The sequence below is a fragment of the Phoenix dactylifera genome, unplaced genomic scaffold (assembly GCF_009389715.1).
Source record: "Phoenix dactylifera cultivar Barhee BC4 unplaced genomic scaffold, palm_55x_up_171113_PBpolish2nd_filt_p 000586F, whole genome shotgun sequence".
Classification (NCBI taxonomy): Eukaryota; Viridiplantae; Streptophyta; class Magnoliopsida; order Arecales; family Arecaceae; genus Phoenix; species Phoenix dactylifera.
In genome coordinates, this window is record NW_024067986.1 from 20,260 (window position 1) to 41,518 (window position 21,259).

At 36.4% G+C, this 21,259-nt stretch overlaps 1 protein-coding gene across 1 annotated transcript; it reads left to right on the top strand.

The window, feature by feature from the left end:
* The first annotated feature begins 14,048 nt into the window (after window positions 1-14,048).
* On the top strand, window positions 14,049-19,324 carry LOC103711336 (indole-3-pyruvate monooxygenase YUCCA2-like). Its single transcript, XM_026806323.2, has 4 exons — window positions 14,049-14,663; window positions 15,228-15,476; window positions 16,049-16,171; window positions 19,124-19,324. The coding sequence occupies exons 1-4, from the start codon at window positions 14,049-14,051 to the stop codon at window positions 19,322-19,324; spliced, it is 1,188 nt and encodes a 395-aa protein (XP_026662124.1).
* The last annotated feature ends 1,935 nt before the right edge of the window (window positions 19,325-21,259 follow it).

A 21,259-nucleotide genomic window follows, 5' to 3' on the forward strand; every position in this document is an offset into this window, starting at 1 on the left:
AGTTTAAAATTGAAATAATGGAAAATACTATTAACGGGTAAACATACAAAAAGAAATATTTATAACGTATGTATGTATGCAAATAACAATTTTGGAGGGCATTTATGTAATTTCATATATAAAAATTTTAAATTTTTGCATAAATATCTTTTTAAATATTGAAATTTGTATGAGTGTTCTTCAAATTAATATTTATGTGTATATCCTCACAAAATATTATTTTTGTATGAATATTTTTGACATAGTGATTCACAACGTAATTATCCAAAATCATATTTATTTAAATTAAAAATTAATAAAAATTATGAAAGTACTTTTTGATTTCTGAAGTGGGCGACAGGTTAGTAGGTCTCATTGTACATTAATATAATGAAGGGTTGTTTAAGTTGGAGACTGGAATCGAGAGAATGGTTATGATTCCAAGCGGAGAAGTGAAGAGGGTCAAGAGAGATAGTGGTTCAAGAAGCTTGGAATTGCGATGTCTCGTCATTTCCTACCTTTAGAAACTATTACAAGTTGCATGCTACAGGAAACTCTGTAAATCTGGAATAAGGAAGTGGTTAGAAATATATTTGAAAAGATGGAGCAGGTTGAAGAATGAATCATTGCAGTGCAAGAGAAGAAATCGGTGGTTGGGGAACTCGATGCTGAAGACTTATAGTCGTCGCTGCGAAATTTCTGAATTTCATAATTTAACTATACATCGGTGTTAGAAAAATGAAGGAAGACAGTAGGAAAACAGAGGAGAAGAGAAAGTTAGAAGAGATTCTATTTTCTTCATTTCAATTTGTACATATCCCAGGAGTATTTATACATGTCCATGGCAGATTAGGGGGTAACTAATCTAGGTATTAAGCAGTATTAAAAACTAATAGAATGTAACTAATCTTGCTGAGCATAACCGGAAATAGTTGCAGTTTCAGTAAAAGTTTTAGACAACTGTTATGAAATGTTATGGATGTTATTCTGGTTATGAAACGTGGTGAAAAAACTGTTAAAGTTTCACGTGTTCCTGTTATAATGTTGTGGAGCTGGAAGAGTTGGATCAAGTCGATGAAGTTTTAGCTTTGAGATTGGATTTTCGGCTTTGAAGTGTCAAGCCAATGGTGCTACTATAGAGGAGTTGCAGCTTGGAGTTGCATCCGGACTGATGGTGTTGTAGATTTGAGACTCCCCCTTAAGATGGGCACGTATGTTTAATGCGCCCATCTTGGATAACAGAAAATAGAATGTAGTAGCAGATAAAGCTTTGGTAAATATATCTGCAAATTGGAATTTTGAAGCAATGTAGACTGGTTTAAGGACACCAGCCAACACCTTTTTCCTGACAAAGTGACAGTCCAGCTCTATGTGCTTAGTCCTCTCATGAAAAATCGGATTTTTAGTGAGATGTAGTGCTGCCTGATTATCACAACATAGGAGTGCATGCTGTGGATGGTTTGTTTTGAAATCTTTCAACAAGGTAATCAACCAAACAATCTCACAACTCGTATGAGCTAATGCTCTATACTCTGCTTCTGCAGAAGATCGAGAAACAGTGGCCTGTTTCTTGGATTTCCAGCTAACCAGAGAATCTCCAATAAAAATGTAGAAATCAGTGACTGATCTTCTAGTTTCTGGACATGCTGTCTAGTTTGAATCACTATAGGCCTTAAGGTGCAGAGGAGATTGAGAAGAGAAGAAAATACCTTGACCTATGGATTCCTTTAGATATTTCAGAATTCTGTGAGCTGCAAGTAGATGAATTTGTGTTGGCTTGTTCATAAATTGGCTCAGAATATTGACAGCATATGTTATGTCTGGTCTGGTGATTGTCAAATAGATGAGTCTCCCAATCAATCTTCTAAAGTTTGTGAGGATGATAGTGTTATTTCGATGATTAACACAACAATTGAGAGAATATCAAATTAATAATATAGCTTAACTTAATACACCACTAATGAATACCACACTCTTGATACATTGAAAGAATGAGATCAAGACGACTCCCAATGATTAACAACGAGATAAAAATGTTAGAAAGCTTTTAAATCTAATTCAGCAAAGTTTCAAATGAAATATACTCTTAAGGGCAAAACAGTAATTTTCATTGTTAAGGGTATGGAGTTCTACCATGGCATACACTCAAAATTACTTGAAATATGTTCCATTAATTATATGAATCAGCCTAACCTTAAGATGCAGGAAATTGTGTGCTGAGTTGACCTCAGAAGAAGTGGAGTCGACTCTGGCACATCCTTGGAAAAATGGCTCAAATGAACAGTAAGTGGAGCCGACCCCAAGTTTCCTTGAGTCGACCCCAAGAGAGGAGCCGACCCTAAGTTTCTATGAGCCGACCCCAACTCGAAGCGTCCAAGAAAACAACTCTCTGGATTTTACTGAGAAGGTCGACCCCAACTTTCCTTGAGCCGACCCCCGATGGAGCCGACCCCAGGAAGACTTGAGCCGACCCTAGGATAAGTGTTCAAAAACCATGTCTCTGCAATCCCTGAGAAGGTCGACCCCAATGGAACTTGAGTCGACCCCACTTTAGCACGGGTCGACCCGAGTGAAAATGCCGAAAAAATAAGGTTTCTGTGGTTTCTGAGAAGGCCGACCCCACTATAGCAGGGGTCGACCCTAGAGAAGGTCGAGTCGACCCCTGAGAAGGTTGAGTCGACCCCAAGGCTGATGAACAGTAACTTGAGTCGATCCCAGAAAAGATTGGGTCGACCCCAGCACGGGCAGGAGCATAACAGCTAGTTCTAGAGAAGTACTTTTTGAGCTCGCAACGGCTAGAAACGGCTAGTATTTCAAATCTAACGAATGTAGAGTGACCAATAGAGGTTGGAAGGTATTTAAGAGATACTCTTCATCAGAGGAAAAAATCCTTTTGTAAGAAATCAATAGAGCATTCAAGTTAAAGCAAGCCCTAGCATTCTTCATCAAGTTGCTTCATTCAGAACCCAAAAGAAGGTGGTTGAGCAATCTGAAAGTGCATTCAACAGCTCCACCAACCCATTGTGAAGTGAAGTAACCTGAGCAAAGAAGAGAAGAGCATCCCAAAGCGATAACTATCTCTCATCTCTTCTTTGAGTTCATATTTGTTATATTTGCTCATTTAGGAGCTTCAAACTTCTTTCCTTTTTAAATCTCTTGTAAGGTTGGTTGGTGAGCCCGTAAAACCAACGGTGTAAGTTGTTGGTGAGCCTGCAAAACCAACATAGGTTTTTGGTGATCCCGAAAAACCAAAGTGTAAAGGTTTTTGGATTATGAGCCCGGAAACAATCCAACTGTAATCCGCGGAATTATAGTGAATTTCCAAGGGGACGCTTGGGGAGTGGACGTAGGTGCTTAGGAGAGTACCGAACCACTATATTTCCTGTGTGTTTGCCTTGAGTGTCTTACTAACTTCACTACACGTACTTAATTAGTATTAACTAAATTACTCATTCATCTATCAAATTGATTAAGGGATTAAAAATTTAGAAAACCCAATTCACCCCCCCTCCTGGTTTGTCACCTTGGGCAACAGTTTGTAACATCAACCAGTAAATCTTTGGATGAGTGTGATAACTTGTGATTGGGTTCTATTGGAGTTGTGACTGGTTTGTTGCGGAGAAGCCCAGCCTCTTCAAGGATTTCAAGAGTGTATTTCCTTTGGTATAAATGAATACCAGCAGCTGATCTTGCCATCTCTAGTCCCAAAAAATATTTCAGAACTCCTAAATCCTTGATCTTGAATTGAGAGTGTAAATATGCTTTGATATAGTCAATAGCTGTCAAGTTATTGCTGCCCACAATGATATCATATACATAAACTATAAGAGCTATAAAACCATGCTCATCACTTCTTGTGAATAAAGAATAATCAGATTTGGACCGTTAAAAACCAATGGTAGTGAGAGAAGAGGAGAATTTTGAATACCATTGCTGAGAGGCTTGCTTGAGGCCATAGATAGATTTATGTAATATGTATACTGATTTTCTATTGGATGACTCCCCCTTAATTTGAAAATCCGGAGGTAATTTTATATATATTTCCTCATCTAGATCACCATAAAGAAATGCATTGTGGACATCCAATTGACATAAATGCCATTTGTATATTGCTGCTAAAGCAAGGAATACCCTAATGGTTGTGAGTTTGGCTATGGGGCTGAAGGTTTCATGGTAATCAAAGCCTTCCTTTTGTGTATAACCTTTAGCTACCAATCTTGCTTTATATCTCTCAATTGTCCCATCTGAATTTAACTTAGTTTTGTAGACATATTTGCAACCTACTGCTGTTTTTCCTGGAGGTAAAGCAGTGATGGTCCATGTTCCATTGGCCTCTAGAGCATCTATTTCAACCCTCATTGCATCTCTCCAATGCTGAGAGACTACAACTTCATTATAGGTTGTAGGTTCTTTGGCTAAAGTTAGAGAGAGTGTGTAGGCTTTGTGAGATGGAGAAAGATGGTCATAGGATAAGTGCTTATGTAGAGGGTGGATAGTGGAATGAGAATTTGGTTGTTCAATTGGTGTAGTAGTGACTAATTTGCAGTGATAATTCTATAAATAGTTTGGTGGATGTTTGACCCTGTTAGACCTCCTAAGAGGGATCATAGAAACATCAGGGTTCTGGGACTCATTAAGGAAGGGTAACTCAGTTGGCACGGCTGAGTCTGGACATGCAGAAGGTGACACAGCTGAGTTGTACATGCTGAAGGTGGCACAGCTAAATCTGTACATGCAGGGGAAGAACTAGGTGCTGGAGAGTGAGGTAAAGGGTTGGTGGTTTCTGTCTGAGGAGTGGGATAGGTTGATAAATGAGTATGGTAAAGCTGGAGGTAGAACTAGATCTGATGAAGGTGGAGAAAATGCAGAGACTTTTGTGTTAGAATTCTGAAAATGAAATGTGGATTCATGGAAGATGACATCCCTGGAAATGAAATATGACTGATTTTCCAAGTCATAGACTTTGTAGCCTTTAACCTCTGCTGGATACCCAAGAAAAATGCATTTCCTGGCTCGAGGATCCAACTTGGTTCGATTATGCTGGAGAGTGGAAACAAAGCATAAAAACTCAAAAACTCTTAAATGAGTGTAAGAAGGAGTGGAAGAAAAAAGAGCTTTATAAAGTGACTTGTTGAGAATGGGAGTGGGTGTCCTATTGATCAAATAAGTGCATGTTAGGACAGCATCTCCCCAAAACTTAATTGGAGGAGGTGCTTGAAAAAGAAGAGCTCTAGCAACATTGAGGAGGTGTTGATATTTTCTTTCAATAATTTCATTTTGTTGTGGAGTATAAACACAAGTTTTTTGGTGTATAATCCCATTGAAATTATAAAATTCAGATATTTGAAATTCTACACTATTATCTATTCTGACTTGTTTTACTTTGGCATTAAATTGGGTTTGGACCATACAAATGAAAGACTGCAAGAGAGATTTTATTTCAAATTTATGTTTCGTGAGGTACACCCAAGTTACCCGGCTACAATCATCAACAATGGTTAAGAAGTAATGATGACCTTGAATGGATGCTTGAGAATAGGGACCCCATATATCACAATATATCAAAACAAAGGGAGAAGAAGCAACATACATGCTCATATGAAATGACTTCCTTTTCTGTTTAGCTAAATGGCAAACGGTGCATTGCATTTGTTTGTTACACCTTACATCAGGATCATGAGATTGAATTAGATTCAATCTCTGGTTGGATAAATGTCCTAATCTAAAATGCCAAAGATCAAAGGAAGGCAGGAAGGTGAAGTATTCTCGGCAGGAAGAGGGTGGTTGTCAGCCGAACTTGGAAGAAGAAAGTAGAGGACATTATGAACTCTAGCAAGTCCAATCGTCATCCATGAAGAGAGGTCCTGTATGAAACAAAATTTATCCAAAAAACTAAGGCAGGAAAAAGAACTGTGAGTGAGTTTGCTGATAGAAAGGAGGTTAAAAGTGAAGGAAGGCACACATAAGATATCAGTAAGCATTAAGAATTCTAAAATTTTGACTATGCCAATGTGAGTCACCCTTGCTTTGGTTTCATTAGGTAGCTGAACATGTGCTTGAGTTTCACATGTTATGGAGGGAAGAAATGAAGTGGAGCAGACCATGTAGTCAGTTGCTCCTGTGTCTATTATCCATGAAGTAAGTTGCATGTTAGATGATGCAGAATTCTGATGACCGGCAGAAAAGATGGAGTGAATAGCAGAGGTTTTAGAAAGATTTATACCTGCCATATTAGAATGATGCTGAATGCTTGTTGTGTTAGTGGGTGTAGTCGAGTTGGGAAGTAGTGGCTTGGATGTTTGTGAGTGGCTTGGATGTTTGTGAGCGGCTTGGATTGAGCTGATGAGACGTCTGAACATTGAGAGAGCAATGAGCTGCGGAACTTGAGCTTGGGTGAGAGGCAACCTAGATGGATTTATCAATTCTTTCTCTTGGCCTTGAGAGAACACTTGGTTTGCTGAATATTTGTTCTGGAAAAAACCATTAGAATTACCAGGTTTGGTCTTGGTGAATTTGAAATTGGTGGGAATCCTATCAACCTGTAACATTTTTCTTTAGTGTGCCCAGATTTTTCACAATAATATATGATTTCAGCCTTATCTTTTCTTTTAGTATGGATTGCAGCAAGTGCAGAAGATTCAGTATTGGGCAGCATTAAGGTGCATGTTTGCCTTTATCTTTCCTCTTGTAAAACCAGTGAAAAGGTTTTATCCAAAGAAGACATGGGACTCATGAGAATAATTTGTCCTCGAATGCTATCATACGAGTCATTTAATCCCATTAAAAACTTGAGTACATAATCTTTCTACTGAGCTTCACTAATGGTTCCCACCATATTGCAAATGCAATGTCCACAAGAATAGGAGGGCAATGGTCTATAATTGCGTAGTTCTTCCTAGACATCATTAAGTTGAGTGAAGTAATCACTTACAGATTGTGTTCCTTGCACAATTGAGCTGAGTTGATGTTGAAGATGATAAATTCTAACATTATCCGGTTGAGCAAACCGAGCCTTGAGCTTCTCCCATACTTTTTTTGCGGAACTGATGTAGCGAACATTTGATGCAATCTCCTTTGAAATGGAGTTAAGAATCTAGGAAAGAATCAGGTTGTTGCATCTCAATCAGGGTATGTAAAGGGAGCTAGTTAAATCTGGAGTAGGAATGGTTCCATCAAGGAATCCCAGCTTATTCTTAATGGAAATGGCTAGTGTGAATGATCGATTCCATGATAGGTAATTAGAACCAATCAAGGGAGGAGTAACCACCACATTGTTAGCATTATCACTATGATGAAGGAAGAAAAGGACTGTTAGGATCTTCTGAGGGAGAAGGTACGTAAGTTGATGAGTAAGATGGAGAAACAGGGGCTGAAGATTCACCATCAACTATTGAAAAATGTCCTCGAATCAAAAAGATAGTGGATTCAATTGACAAACTTTCAATGAAGGAAAGAAGGAGAGGCTCAACGAAGAAAAGAAGGAGAGGTTTGTTCATATAAAAACCCCATGATTTGAGCTTAGGAAACTATGCTCTGATACCATGTTAGAAAGATGAAGGAAGACAACAAGAAAATGGGGAAGAAGAGAAAGTTGGAAGAGATTCTATATTCTTCACTTCAATTCATACAGATCCGAGGGGTATTTATACATGTCCATGGCAGATTAGTGGGTAACTAATCTAAGTATTAAGCAGTATTAAAAACTAATAGAATGTAACTAATCTTGCTGAGCGTAATCGAAAACAGTTACAGTTTCCGAAACAATTTTAGACAAATGTTATGAAACATTATGGCTGTTATTCTGGTTATGAAACATGGTGAAAAAACTTTTGAAGTTTCATGTGTTCCCATTATACTGCTGTGGAGCTGGAGGAGTTGGATCAAGCTGAAGTTTCAGCTTTGAGATTGGAGTTTCAGCTTTGAAGTGTCAAGCCAATGGTGCTGCTATAGAGGAGTTGCAGTTTGGAGTTGCATCTAGACTGATGGTGTTGTAGTTTTGAGAAGCAGGAGATATTTTAGAAATAGAAATCAAAAATATTATAGTGGCTTCACAAAGAAGATCATCATACAAGATATTTCCACAAATCTACAATCATCGGATGTGTCAAAACCAAATCTCATTCCTCAAAAATTCTAATGGTGAAACATTAGATAGTAACTCAGAAATCATAACTCAGAAATCATAAATGAGCTTTCGATCATTGCAAGGACTAGTCGATGATTCCAACCCCATCTCCCTAACTTGCCTCCACCTGGCTCATCTGGCTATCAATGTTTAGCAAGTTTGTGTGCCATGTGACACAATGAGATTGAAGCAGCTTTAAGATCTTTGAATTCCGACCAAGCATTAGGCCTTGACAGATTTCCACCCAGATTTTTGGAAGCTTATTGATCAAATATGAGCAAAAATGTAATATGTTATACGAGTTTTTTCTGTGCCACAGCTATGCTTAAGGCCTCAGCTATACTTTTTTTGGCTAAAGCAAGGCCTCAGCTATGCTTAAGGCGTCGTTTAGGATTGCTTTTGGGAGTGACCAACCAAAAGCACCTTTTGGAGCCCAAAAAAATACCCCTAGGCGACATATGAATGCTAGATAAAAACAACTTTCTAGTCTTTCCAGAAGCTAACAAAATTTTACTCAACAAAAGCTCTATTTTGGAACTTCTCCTCAAAAACATTTTTTAAAGTCCATCGGAAAGCTATTTGTGTGATTAAGATATCCTCAAACTTTATAGTTATTATATTATTATAATATTTAGATAAAAAATAGAATATATAAATTATAAATTAACAATATTTAATATTATATTATATTAATAAAAAATTATGTTATAATATTATAATAAAATAATATTGTTCCATTATATTATATTAAAAAATATAATAATATATGATATTATCATAATATATTACAATAATATAGTAATATAATAATATAATACATTCTTATAATGTTATATTATATTATTACAATATTATATCATATTATGTTATAATACATTACATTATGTTATACTAATATTATGACAATACTATATTACTATCATTATTATATTATATATTCTTTATTGTTATTTTTTCATAATAAAAGTATTTTTTTAGGTTGGTTACTAAACAAATGTTAAAGTTACACAGTATTTTAGAAATGTAGCTTTAGTAGCAAAAGCTCTACTTTCAAAAAAATTTACTGATAAAAGCTCCACTATCAATAGCAATTCAGAATATGGTCTAACTCTTAGAAGCATAATTTTATTGTTCTGATCCCTAAAGCGAGGAATCCCGGTGAACCATCATAGTTTTCACCTATAAGCTTATGTAATTTTTTTTTTTTTTGATACAACAAGCTTATGTAATTCAACGTACAACATCATTACTAAAATTTTGGCATTAACACTACATAGGTTCATTGGGCGGTCAGTTTATTTAAAGTAAGGGGCTTTCATTGCAGAAAGGAATACATCTGATGATACAATAATACTTAATAGCTCAGGAGATAACATGTTCTTTTTAGAGGGCTAGAGGTAATACCTCCTTGAAGGCTATAAAACTAGAAATGGAGAAGGCATACGATCGAGTTGATTAATTAATTTCTTGGAGGATTCTTCACTACTTTGCCTTTCCTGATCAATGGATTAATTAGATCAATGATCGTATAAGAAATCCTAACCATGCAATCTTGGTGAACAACGGCCTTACCCAATTCTTTACCTCAAATGTTAGTCTAAGGCAATGTTGGCTTTTTTCCTCCTGCCTCTTCATTCTATGCTTGAAGAGCCTTGGTATCAAAAAAGCATCAAACCTTGATAGCTAAAGTATATTATTTGGATTTTTTAGTGCTGTATAAGTATCCAAGATTATTCTAAAGCACACTTAATTTGATACTAAATATATACCATCATGGCCTCTCACATACTCTCTCGTTTAAGCCTTAGCGCCCTCCTTAGGCTAAGTATCCAAATCCAATCAAATCAAATCACAAACACAATGATCTGGTTGAGGTCAGCTCTAAAAGAGCTCGTGCTGCAGTGTCTCCTAGTCCACATCAATCAGATTGAGGTCAGCTCTAAACACACACAGGATATTACAAAATATAAGAGTATTCCTTTTTGAGATAGCAGATTGTGAAATGGGGACATCAAGATCATTAAGGATCACCGCTCTAATTGAGATATCTTTCCTTTATTGGTAGGGTTACTTTAAATAATATTTATTTTTGCAGTTCTCACATCCATTTAAGGTCTGCCATTCCTAGCAATTTGCTTCAATGCCTTAATAAGTCTATTAGAGTTCCTTTAATTGGGGTACATCATATTACAAGGTAATATAATAATTCTAAAAATAATTTATCTAGAAAAATGATTATGGAGGAAACTAAATTTTACCACATTTGGTTGGTGGAAAAATTATTCTAGAAAATGGTACTTAAAAAAGATGACCATTTGTTTGGAGGTAACATTATAGGGAAATATTGCCAAATTTTTAACAATGATCTTGAATAAATAATTCAACTGATGATATTTATTTTTTTTAGTCCATTTATTGACCATTTTTAGCCCACTTGTATGAAGACCGTCAATACAGTCCATTTCAAATATTGAAATATATTTATATAATTTAATAAATATTTTTAAATTAATTATATATTAAAAATATATATTTTTATTATAAATAAATTTTAGTATTTTTAATGTCTTATTAAGTAAATATATTTAGACACAACCAAAAGGAGATTGACAATATTACAAGGGGGGCATTTATTGGTTTCAACGAAAAACAATGGAGGCATTTCTATCAAACAATGACAATTTTAGATTACCTCTGCTCAGTAATCTGACATGAGAAAAAAATAAACCACCTTCCCAATAGTATTTGTTTTGTTTTTTCTATCATTAAAACAACCATGGGAACCCTTGTTTATTTTACTCTCTCATCCATCCTCTCTTCATGCTAAATATGATAATTTAATATGGGATTTACATGCTAGATTGCCTCTAACCAAATGAGCTCTTAGATCCTTTCCATCGGGATATGCGCCGACCGAGGGCTTCATCTTGTGCCTTGGAATCCATCTACCAAGAATGTGAGGTGGACTGGGAATTCCAAATCTGGGAATGCTGTGGAATGCTACGATGGCCAAGACAGCAGGCGGATTGATACTCCAACCTAACCCTCTTTGGGTTAATTCATGCCCTATTTGATTTTTTAGCCAAACCAAGTACCACTGGCAGGGATAAATGGACCCGATCCAGGGTCGAATGTACATGGTGTTTGGCGATATTTTCGGCATGTCTAGTGCACACGATGGGGAGGAAAATGGATGAAGCTCGGAGCTTGGAACGATTAGTGGTTCATTTTGATATCTTGTACCATTGGTTATTGAGCTCTGCTGCGCTTTTCTCCATGCTCAAATAAAAGACGGAGTTGACTAGCTATTTTCAACATCACGGCAAGAGACTGTAGTTGAAATATCCTTATGGCATGGTAGAAGAAAAGATGGCCCTTTTCTTCTAACAGGTTCTGATAACTGCTGCAAAATCTTGCAAAGATGCCTTGTGACGTTAGGAAGTCTAGACTACTTTGGCCCATCACTTCCAAACTTGATTTTGTAACATATTAGTACCCACTTTTGCTTCCCAAGGATAAATAAAGAATACCAAATAAAATTTTGAATTTTATGAGTTATCTCGAAAAGATGTAAACATAACACTTCTAGAATCTGATAGGTTGAACAACATATTTTTCCACAGTTCAAATATTTTTGGTACAAGAATAAGATAAAAGAGAGTTCTTTCTTCATGTTTCTCTTTTTGAAAATTGAGTTAAGTAAATCTTCTGATAAAAAAAAAGGAAAAAGAGAAACCATTCGGTATTTTTTTTTCTTTGTCTAATTATTTCCTCTGATATTTGAATGTTAGATGATGCCCACCATTCACAACGCATGAGAGAAACCTAATGATATGGCAAGATAAGACCACAAGTGCGCAGCCTAGCTAGCACCAACGCAAGGTAAGTCCAAGGCAAGAGAAGTCCAACCATATGGTGAACTTTAATGATACCATATGGGCTCCCATATGGTGCGGTGCTCAAGCTCCATGGCCAGAAGCAATGAGGCATGGAGATTTGGCCAGGGATAAGAAATTATGGAGCCAAGCAAGCTGCCAAAGTACAAAAGCAAGTACAGGGTCCTTCGGCTTTTCAATATTGGATCTTAGCTATCAGATTTGGAATTCAGCAGCCACAAGTACGAAATCACGTGAATTGGGCTCCCGGTGGTAGGACCCTGGCTTGAAATTTCCATTTTAAGACAAGAGAGTGTGACGAAACATTTCCAAGGTGCGTGCAGGCACACAAAGTGATATGGCTAGGTAGCAACTTTATCTACTTGCGTATATTTGGATTGAAAGTATTGGACAGAGAGGCCATGCTATTCTACCAAGCTAGGACTCTAACCTTATCTCCATGCCACTTCTTGATTGGAAATCTAATATGGATTATTCCATGAAACTTTTCTGCTCTCCCATGATTCTCGGAGAAGTAACATACATCAGGATTGGAAGAGATCGATCTTCTAAACTAAGAAGAATTAGCTACTACGCATAGGATTCACTTTTCTTTGCATGAGCCCGCCGCCGGGTCGTGTAATAATTGCTTTGGGATATGTACAGATATGTTAGGAGTGATTTGAGATTTGTGCAGGATGCGATTCGATGAATGTCAATATTTCTATCAGAACCCGCTAGCTACTATGAATAAATTGTTTATCAAATGTAGCTCTTGATTTTGATCGAATCGACACTTGGACGTGATATCGCCCACCTGTCCACACCCCACCTCCCTTTCCCCCAACCCCACCCAGTGACAAGAATGTCATTATCCTGCAAGATTCCAGCTTATACCTAATCTGCGTGGAATTTTAGTAGCATGGGAAGTGAAACCCCACATTTCTCATCCAAACATGGACCATGACATATAGATATATGTTAGAAAAATTCAACTATCTAATCCAAAAGAGAAACAAATGATTAGATACTAGATATTTATTCATCATCGCATATGCTCTATACTTATTCTCCTAAGCAAACAAGGCCAAAAAGTACCCTAGGAATAGGTGGGGAAAAAATGTTATGCGCATAAAAAAGGAAAACAGCCATAAGATTCCAAGTAGAAACCTTGTTTAAGTTTAAGCCAGTCTCTTCTTCTCTGAACTGCCATTCACCATCCAGTGGCAGATTGGCTACTGTGACATCCAACTTGTTTCTATTTGTATTCTTCTCTTAATTTGGTTGTCTCCATATAGGTATTCAGCATATATCCTCGTCAGCAACATAGCACGAGCTTTATCTGATTCATAGCCAGTTGTTCTCATCTCACCTACGCTGCACAAAAATCCAACTGCCCGAACTCCATCCTCTCCATCTCTTCTTTCATTCCTCTTGCTTGTTTTTCCCTCCGTATTCCCATGGAGAGCCAAATTCCTATCACAGCTCGGCTTGTCCTTTTCAACAAGTCTTCTTCACCACATTTAAAGAACCCCGTTGCACTTAAACTCTGCATCAAACTTCTGCTATTTATATGGATGCTCCTCTACTGCCACAGCTAAATAAACCACATAAAAGCCATTTCTTATCTCGAAGGATTCCGGTGTTTATTCAACCAAACCTGATACTCCCAGCTCTACTTTGCTCTAATCTCCATATTACCAACTACTAGATTCGAAGCTTCACTGTAGTTTCTAAGTTTCATAGTGGTCAAGGTTCCCTCCAGGATCTCAAGTTTGTCGTTTGGAACTTCTTATGCCATATCTTGTGCTCTATTTTGCTTATTCATGGAGTGAAAGCAATGGATATCGAAGACCTTTTGCCACCTTTTGCAATACCGAACAATACCCGAATGACTTGAAGAATATAGGTTGAGATATTTGCCAGCATGTTTTCTACCCCTTCGTCAAGCTAGCTCTGCTACTCTCTTCATGACCATTATACTAAGAAGAGCCCAGGTACAGTGCAAAGTCACTTCAGCGAAACAAAACTCATCTCCCATCCTGGAAATCAAATTGTATGGGCCCCTGATGAAATCGAATCCAAAGCAGGTATGGGTGCCCGGGCCAATAATCGTAGGAGCTGGACCTTCGGGCCTGGCTACTGCAGCATGCCTCAAAGAGAAAGGTATCCCTCCATTGATACTTGAGAAGGAAAACTGCATTGCCTCGTCATGGAAGCTTAGGACTTACGACCGCCTAAAGCTTCATCTCCCCAAGCAATTTTGTGAACTACCTCTCATGCCTTTCCCACCAGCCTTCCCAACATACCCGACAAAACAGCAGTTCATAGGCTACTTGGAAGCCTATGCTGAGCATTTCTCAGTAAAGCCTTTGTTCGGAATGAAGGTACGATGTGCCGAATATGATCCAAGCATTGGCTTTTGGCGGGTGGAGGCCAATGACTTGGAATTCATATGTCGATGGCTTATCGTCGCAACGGGGGAGAATGCTGAGGCCATATTGCCAAAGATCACCGGAATATCACAATTTCAAGGACAGGTCCTGCACACAAGTTTCTACAAGAATGGAGATGATTTCAAAGGGAAGAAGGTTCTGGTGGTGGGTTGTGGGAATTCAGGCATGGAGGTTTGCTTGGACCTGTGTAACAATGGAGTTCAAGTCTCCATGGTTGTTAGAGATAAGGTGAGATTCTGATTTGTTCTTTTCTTTTGTTTATTTTTTTATTTTTTGTCTCTGTTGTTTTCCCTCTCCTTTCTTTTTATGGCCTCCTCTATCCTTTGACTCCATTCCCATCCTACTCTACGTTTATCTTAACTTTTTTTTTTTTGATTTTTCACATCATTTGTTATTATTGAGGTTGAATTCATCTGAGCAGTTGCCTTTTTCATTCCACTCCTTATAATTTTTATCATTTTCTATCACTGATATACTGTCACTCTCACTTAAGAAATTTACCTTTTTTACCATGATGTTTTTTATATTTTGTTTCATTTATCATTTTCTTCTTTTATATAGCACTAATGCAATGATGTGGTGTTTTGTTTCCCTAAGATTTTTCTTTCCTTATCTTGTTTGAAAACCTCTTTAACATGGTTTTCGTATTCTGAATTCATTCTGCATGTTCTTAACAGCGTTTTATTCATTTCAAATAAGAGTTCTCTTTGTTTTTGACTTTCTATATGCCTATGTACAACCATTCTTCTTACAACAGTAACCATGGCATTGCTTTCTCCATGAATCTTGCAGTTGCACATCTTGCCAAGGGAAATACTGGGGATTTCAACCTTTGGGCTGTCGATGCGGCTGCTCAAATGGTTTCCTATGAAATTGGTTGATGAGTTCCTCCTTTTATGCTCATGGCTGATTCTTGGGGATACAAAGAAATATGGGCTCGCTCGACCCAAGATGGGGCCCCTCCAACTAAAGATCACCACCGGGAAGACCCCGGTTCTGGATGTTGGTACTTTCTCAAAGATCAAAAGTGGCCAAATTAAGGTCTTGGTCTAATTTTTCTTTTCTGTGTTTCATTTTATTACTTGCCATGCACTATCATAGTTATGTGATTCTTTTCTTCACACTTGAATTCAATATATATATATTTGTCAGTTCTTCATCCATTTATCTTTATGTTTGATGTTTCATGACACTAAACATTTATCCATGCCCAGATCATGACGATTTGAAAGATTTCACAATCACTCTCCTAGCTAAACTTTTCTGCCCGGTAGGAAGGAAAAAGACGTGAACTTAAACAAGAGGTTTCCTCAAAGAGTTTCTCGAAAATATTAGGATAGAAAATGTGTTTAGTTTGTAGGAATCCATGCAAGTTTGTTAATCATTATATATAAAAAACAGTAAGTAATAATTAGATGAGGATCAGATAACTGTGATGTGAAAGGCTAATCATTCACCCGAGCCAAGGTGATTAGCCTGCCTTTGGTTGCTAGAAGCTGGGATACGGTAAGAATAAGCCATATTTATGCATGGTGATAGTTTAAGTAGTGAACATACTGAGCTACTTGGATCGGCCTTCTTTTCTTGATATGCATCTAAGTAGTTTATTGCAGGTAGTCCCCGGCATCGACCGCTTTGCAGATAACGGTGTGGAATTCGTGGATGGCAAACGAGAGGACTACGACGCAGTCATCCTTGCAACAGGCTATAGAAGCAACGTACCTTCATGGCTCAAGGTACAGATGACCATCCAAAACTACAAGACATAGTATATATTTAGTGTGAAAAAAAATATGAAGGCATATTCTATGCAAAAGTAGCAAAACTATGGTGCTCATATGTAGGACTAGTAGTCTCCAAATGGTTAGGTTAGAGTCATTTTTTCTTTGGTTTCATCGAAAAGTAAAAGCCCAAGTGCAGTTCGTCCATCTGAGATATCACCAAAGAGAAAAATGCCTTGGAGCTCTACAGAAATTCTGATATAACAGGACCAGGATGTGTTCTTGCTGCTGCTCTAATGAAAAGAACAAGCAGAAGAGACATGGCTATGATAGAGTCAATGTGGCTCAATCAGTAACCCCAACCCTTACCCCACCACCAAACTATAAAGCAACTTGTACGTAGTTTTGTAATATTAATATAATAAAATTCTGGGGGAAGTTCTACTTCTCTCATTTTACACTCAAAAAAGATAGAGACGATGTGATCAAAATTTGTGGTGAGGAAGTTAATTAGATATATGCTAGGCAAAAGGTTTCTTCAAATCAAGACCATAGACGCAAAGGACTTTGAATGATATAAAGTAAAGTTACAGAGTCAGCCTAGCCAAGTTGGAACTTATATGCAAAGCCACATAGCAAATCATAAAACCCTAATAAGACCATGAGTTGGCTAGAACACCTGGTATTTTTTTTTTTACATGAACTAGGAGTCAAAAGAAAAAAGAAAGAAATACTGCAGGGAGAAAAGTATATTGCTAGCATTTATTTTTTTTGCTAAAAAGCATACAGGAATCTAGAAGTATAGCATTTTCATATAAACTCATGCAATGCTCGTAGGCAGATTACGCTTTTGAAATCGATACATGTGACATGTGCCCATCATGATATTCCCTTTAAGATAGTATAGATGACAAGAAAGAACAACATAGGTCATGATTGGTGCACGCGAAGAATCCTTGGCCGCCTGCAATATTATTATTGCAGAAGCATGGGCAAGAGCAATGAGAGAGATATAAATATATTAAAACATCCTCCGGCTTTGACAGTGATTTTGGACCAAATCACTGAGGTCACAGTCCTCCGTGGAGTACACTGCAGACTACTGTTCATGGAATGGAGGGTAGACTAGCTAGCTGTTTATGGAATGGAGGACGTACGTCGGCACCGTTCCAGCTCAGTTGAAGAACAGGAGCAACAGTAAGATGGTAAGATGGGCCACAGCAAGAAGAAATGGATACACCTGAGCAGTGATCCCTACTTCCAGAGAAATCATTGCAGAAAGTGGAAGAAATCAACATCTTACAATCGATTTCAGCTTCGACAAAGCCAGTTCACGTTGAATCCCATCCGGTACATGGTCCCGGAAACAATCATTCACATGGATCGAAAACTACCCATTGGGCCTAGTGTGGACCTCGCTTATTCTTTGACTAGATCTCATGACAATCTCTCTCTCTCTCTATGTATCTATCTATCTCACAAATACACATAATTATGTAGTTATATGTACATGTATATATCTAGATATGTACGCATGTATAGGTAAATGAATATATAGATAGATAGATAGATAGATAGATGTAGATAGAGTAAAGCTAATATGGAGGCGTTCGCATAACAATACATATAAGGTCAAGTTTAGATAGCATAATTAGAGACCTGAGCAATTAGATATGACCTACTATTTTTAAATTACTTACTGTCAAAAATATTATTTGGTTTGGAGATTCCTAAAGTATACATCCAATGATTACTAAATATATTATTTATGTTACTTAAACTATCCATTTTTGTCCAATAAATGCACAAGTGATACACCAGAGATTTTCAAATCATTTCATTTTTTGATGGTAAGTATTTTACACGATAATAAATCATATGATCAAAAGCAGTTTGTAGATAATATATCGTATTTAACACCTCGAATTACCGGTATTAGGCACCTAGTCATCCTCTTAGGAGACCTTATTTGAACTATTATGTGAGGCCCACATTTTAGCTCTACTAATTATATATATATATATATATATATATATATATATATATATATATATATATATATATATATATATATATATATATATATATATATTGTGCGTGTGCGCGCGCGCACATTTATGTATGTATGTATATATATGTGTTGTATTTCTATATGTATGTATGTATGTGTGTATATATGTCTATATATATATATATGTGTGTAAAGAGAGACAGAGATAGAGTTGGCTCTACTTAAGTGGATCTTCACTCAAATCTAATTAGGTTTAGATCAGATAATAGAGATCCAACGTTAATGATTTAAGCCATTGATTATAATTTGCTATCTTTAAAATACTTACATATCAAAAACTATATGATTTAAAGACTCTAACCTATACATCAAATGATCAAAAAACATACATTGTATCACATTATTTAAACCATATAATTTTTTAACTGCTTGACGTATGTATGTGTGTTTATGTAATATATATATATATATATATATATATATATATATATATATATATATATATATATATATATATATATATATATATATATATATATATATTATGTATATAATTTGCTATCTTTAAAATACTTACATATCAAAAACTATATGATTTAAAGACTCTAACCTATACATCAAATGATCAAAAAACATACATTGTATCACATTATTTAAACCATATAATTTTTTAACTGCTTGACGTATGTATGTGTGTTTATGTAATATATATATATATATATATATATATATATATATATATATATATATATATATATATATATATATATTATGTATATAATATATATATGTGTGTATATATATATGTATGTATGTATGCATAGACGTGAGGCACATGTATATATGTCTATATCTATGAATTTATGTATGTGCATATGAATGTCTTAGTGTATTAATGTAAGCCTGCATGCATGTTAATATGTATTGAGTGTGTTCAATTGTTTTCTTGTCACAAGGAGGAGGAGTTCTTTGATGAAAAAGATGGTTTTCCAAGGAAACCATTTCCTAACAGTTGGAGAGGGAAGAATCAAGTTTATGCGACAGGGTTCACCAGGAGAGGATTATTGGGATCTTCCATGGATGCCCATAGGGTAGCAGAGGACATTGCCTGCCAATGGAATTCCAGGACCGAGCAACATCTGCCTTTGGAGTTATAGTTAGCAGAAAATGACTGAAGCTTTTAAGTTGCAGATATTCCTCCCGCTGAAGTTAAAAGGTCTTGTAACTTATGGTTCTTGCCTTAACTTTTAGAATAATGTACCACTAGAATTGCACAGAAGTAACCAAACTTTACTACTTTGATATGGAGATTATAACAAAATTATAACTAAGCTTTGATGTAGTGCAGTCTTATGGGGTTCAACCTGTATTGCTTAGCTGCTAACTGTGTACTGTACTAATGTATGAACCAGTCCCAGCAGCGCAAGATAATATTTTCTATTAAATATTTGAAATAGCAAGCCGTTAATGCAAGCTTTTTCTTTTCTTTTTTGTTTTTCTCAAAAAATTAACACATGCATTTCTTCCACTAAATACTCAAATGAGACCAATCTCTATATGATTAACAGAAAAAAATATCATGTCTGCATTAGTTGTCCCTATACTGACCTTTTTATAAATTACAAACTGAAGCTATATCAAGAAACAATTGAAGGCATGAGATCCTCCTCCGAATCCTTTATGCTCTCTTAATTTTTAAGCAGCACACAACTTATGTCATTATTCATTGCATGCAATCAGTTAATGGCATATTAAATTCATGCCACAATGGATAAACATATGATTCATCAAAGTTTGAGAATATTCTATCTTCCGTTTCCTTTCAATATTTTTACCAACTTTTTTGTGTCAACCGCAACTGCTGTTGCCAATTGAGACTCGAGAACATAAAGTTTAATTATCAATTGAGCAGAAGAAAAAGCTAATGCATGATGATCAGGCAAGTTATGCTCATGCAACCAATTGAACACTCAAAAGAATCTAGAAGTGAAGGAGGGAAGGTCTTGCTCAAGGGAATTGATCTTAATTAGGCTCCTTGAGATTATGGACCCTCGTTCAATAATAACAATCATTTTACAATCAGTGCTTGCAAAATAGCATCTTTTGCTAGAAATATTATCTTCTCTATGGTCAGTAATTTATGTAAACTTTACAGTCTCAAAAAATCTCCAGAATTTGGCATATTTCTTGGACTTTGCAAATTTTTAAGCATAGTGCTGCAGAGCAAAATTTGAAATCTCAGCTCTCCCGAAAGGGCTTTTCCCAGCTGTAGATAATGTTCGATTTAATAAGTATTTCCTAGCTGATCGAAGCTTAAGAAAAAGGACCACAGTTCTTGAGAAGCAGACAATATATATTGATTGCAAGAGACTCCAATTACATCTGCCAACAAACAGTTTCCACATGTGTGAATAAACCTCCCACAATATTTAATAACAATAATAGAAAAGAGAGATACTTCTTAAGCAAAGAGCAATCCCCGTTCTTTATATTTGGAACTTCAGTAGTGCCTAATCGTAATCATCACATGTTCACTTCTCTAAATCATTTATTCTCTTTATTGCATGCTAGACTCACTCCTTTGGAGATATGAAGAACAAATTTTAGTGATGCCTAATCTTATTCATCACTTGTTCAGTTCTCAAAATCATTTGAACTCTTTATTACACTCTAGACTCACTCCTTTGGATACCGGCCTGACTGATTCAATACCACATATATGCCAGTGTCCTACACTGATCAAGACCACCTTTGTGTTTACTGAAAGAAAGAACATGATGCTGGAATGCAATTCTCATTTCATATCAATTGTAATCAGGATTGGGTCCATAAGATCCCAGCATGCCCAAAATAAAGTAGAATAAGGAATCTATTAAGTGCCTGTAAAAAGGAAGCAAGAGTCATCAGCTAGAATCCAAGCTCATGTTGCATAACAGCAGGCTTCCTACCGTCGCAATCCAAAGGGAAGACATTCTACTCTGCATGCAGGCATGGCGGCCTACTGTGGAAGTCATTAGTCACATGCTGAAAGTCAACTGGTTTGGTATCCTTCACACCATCAACCAGCTGATAAGGACAACTCAACACATAGG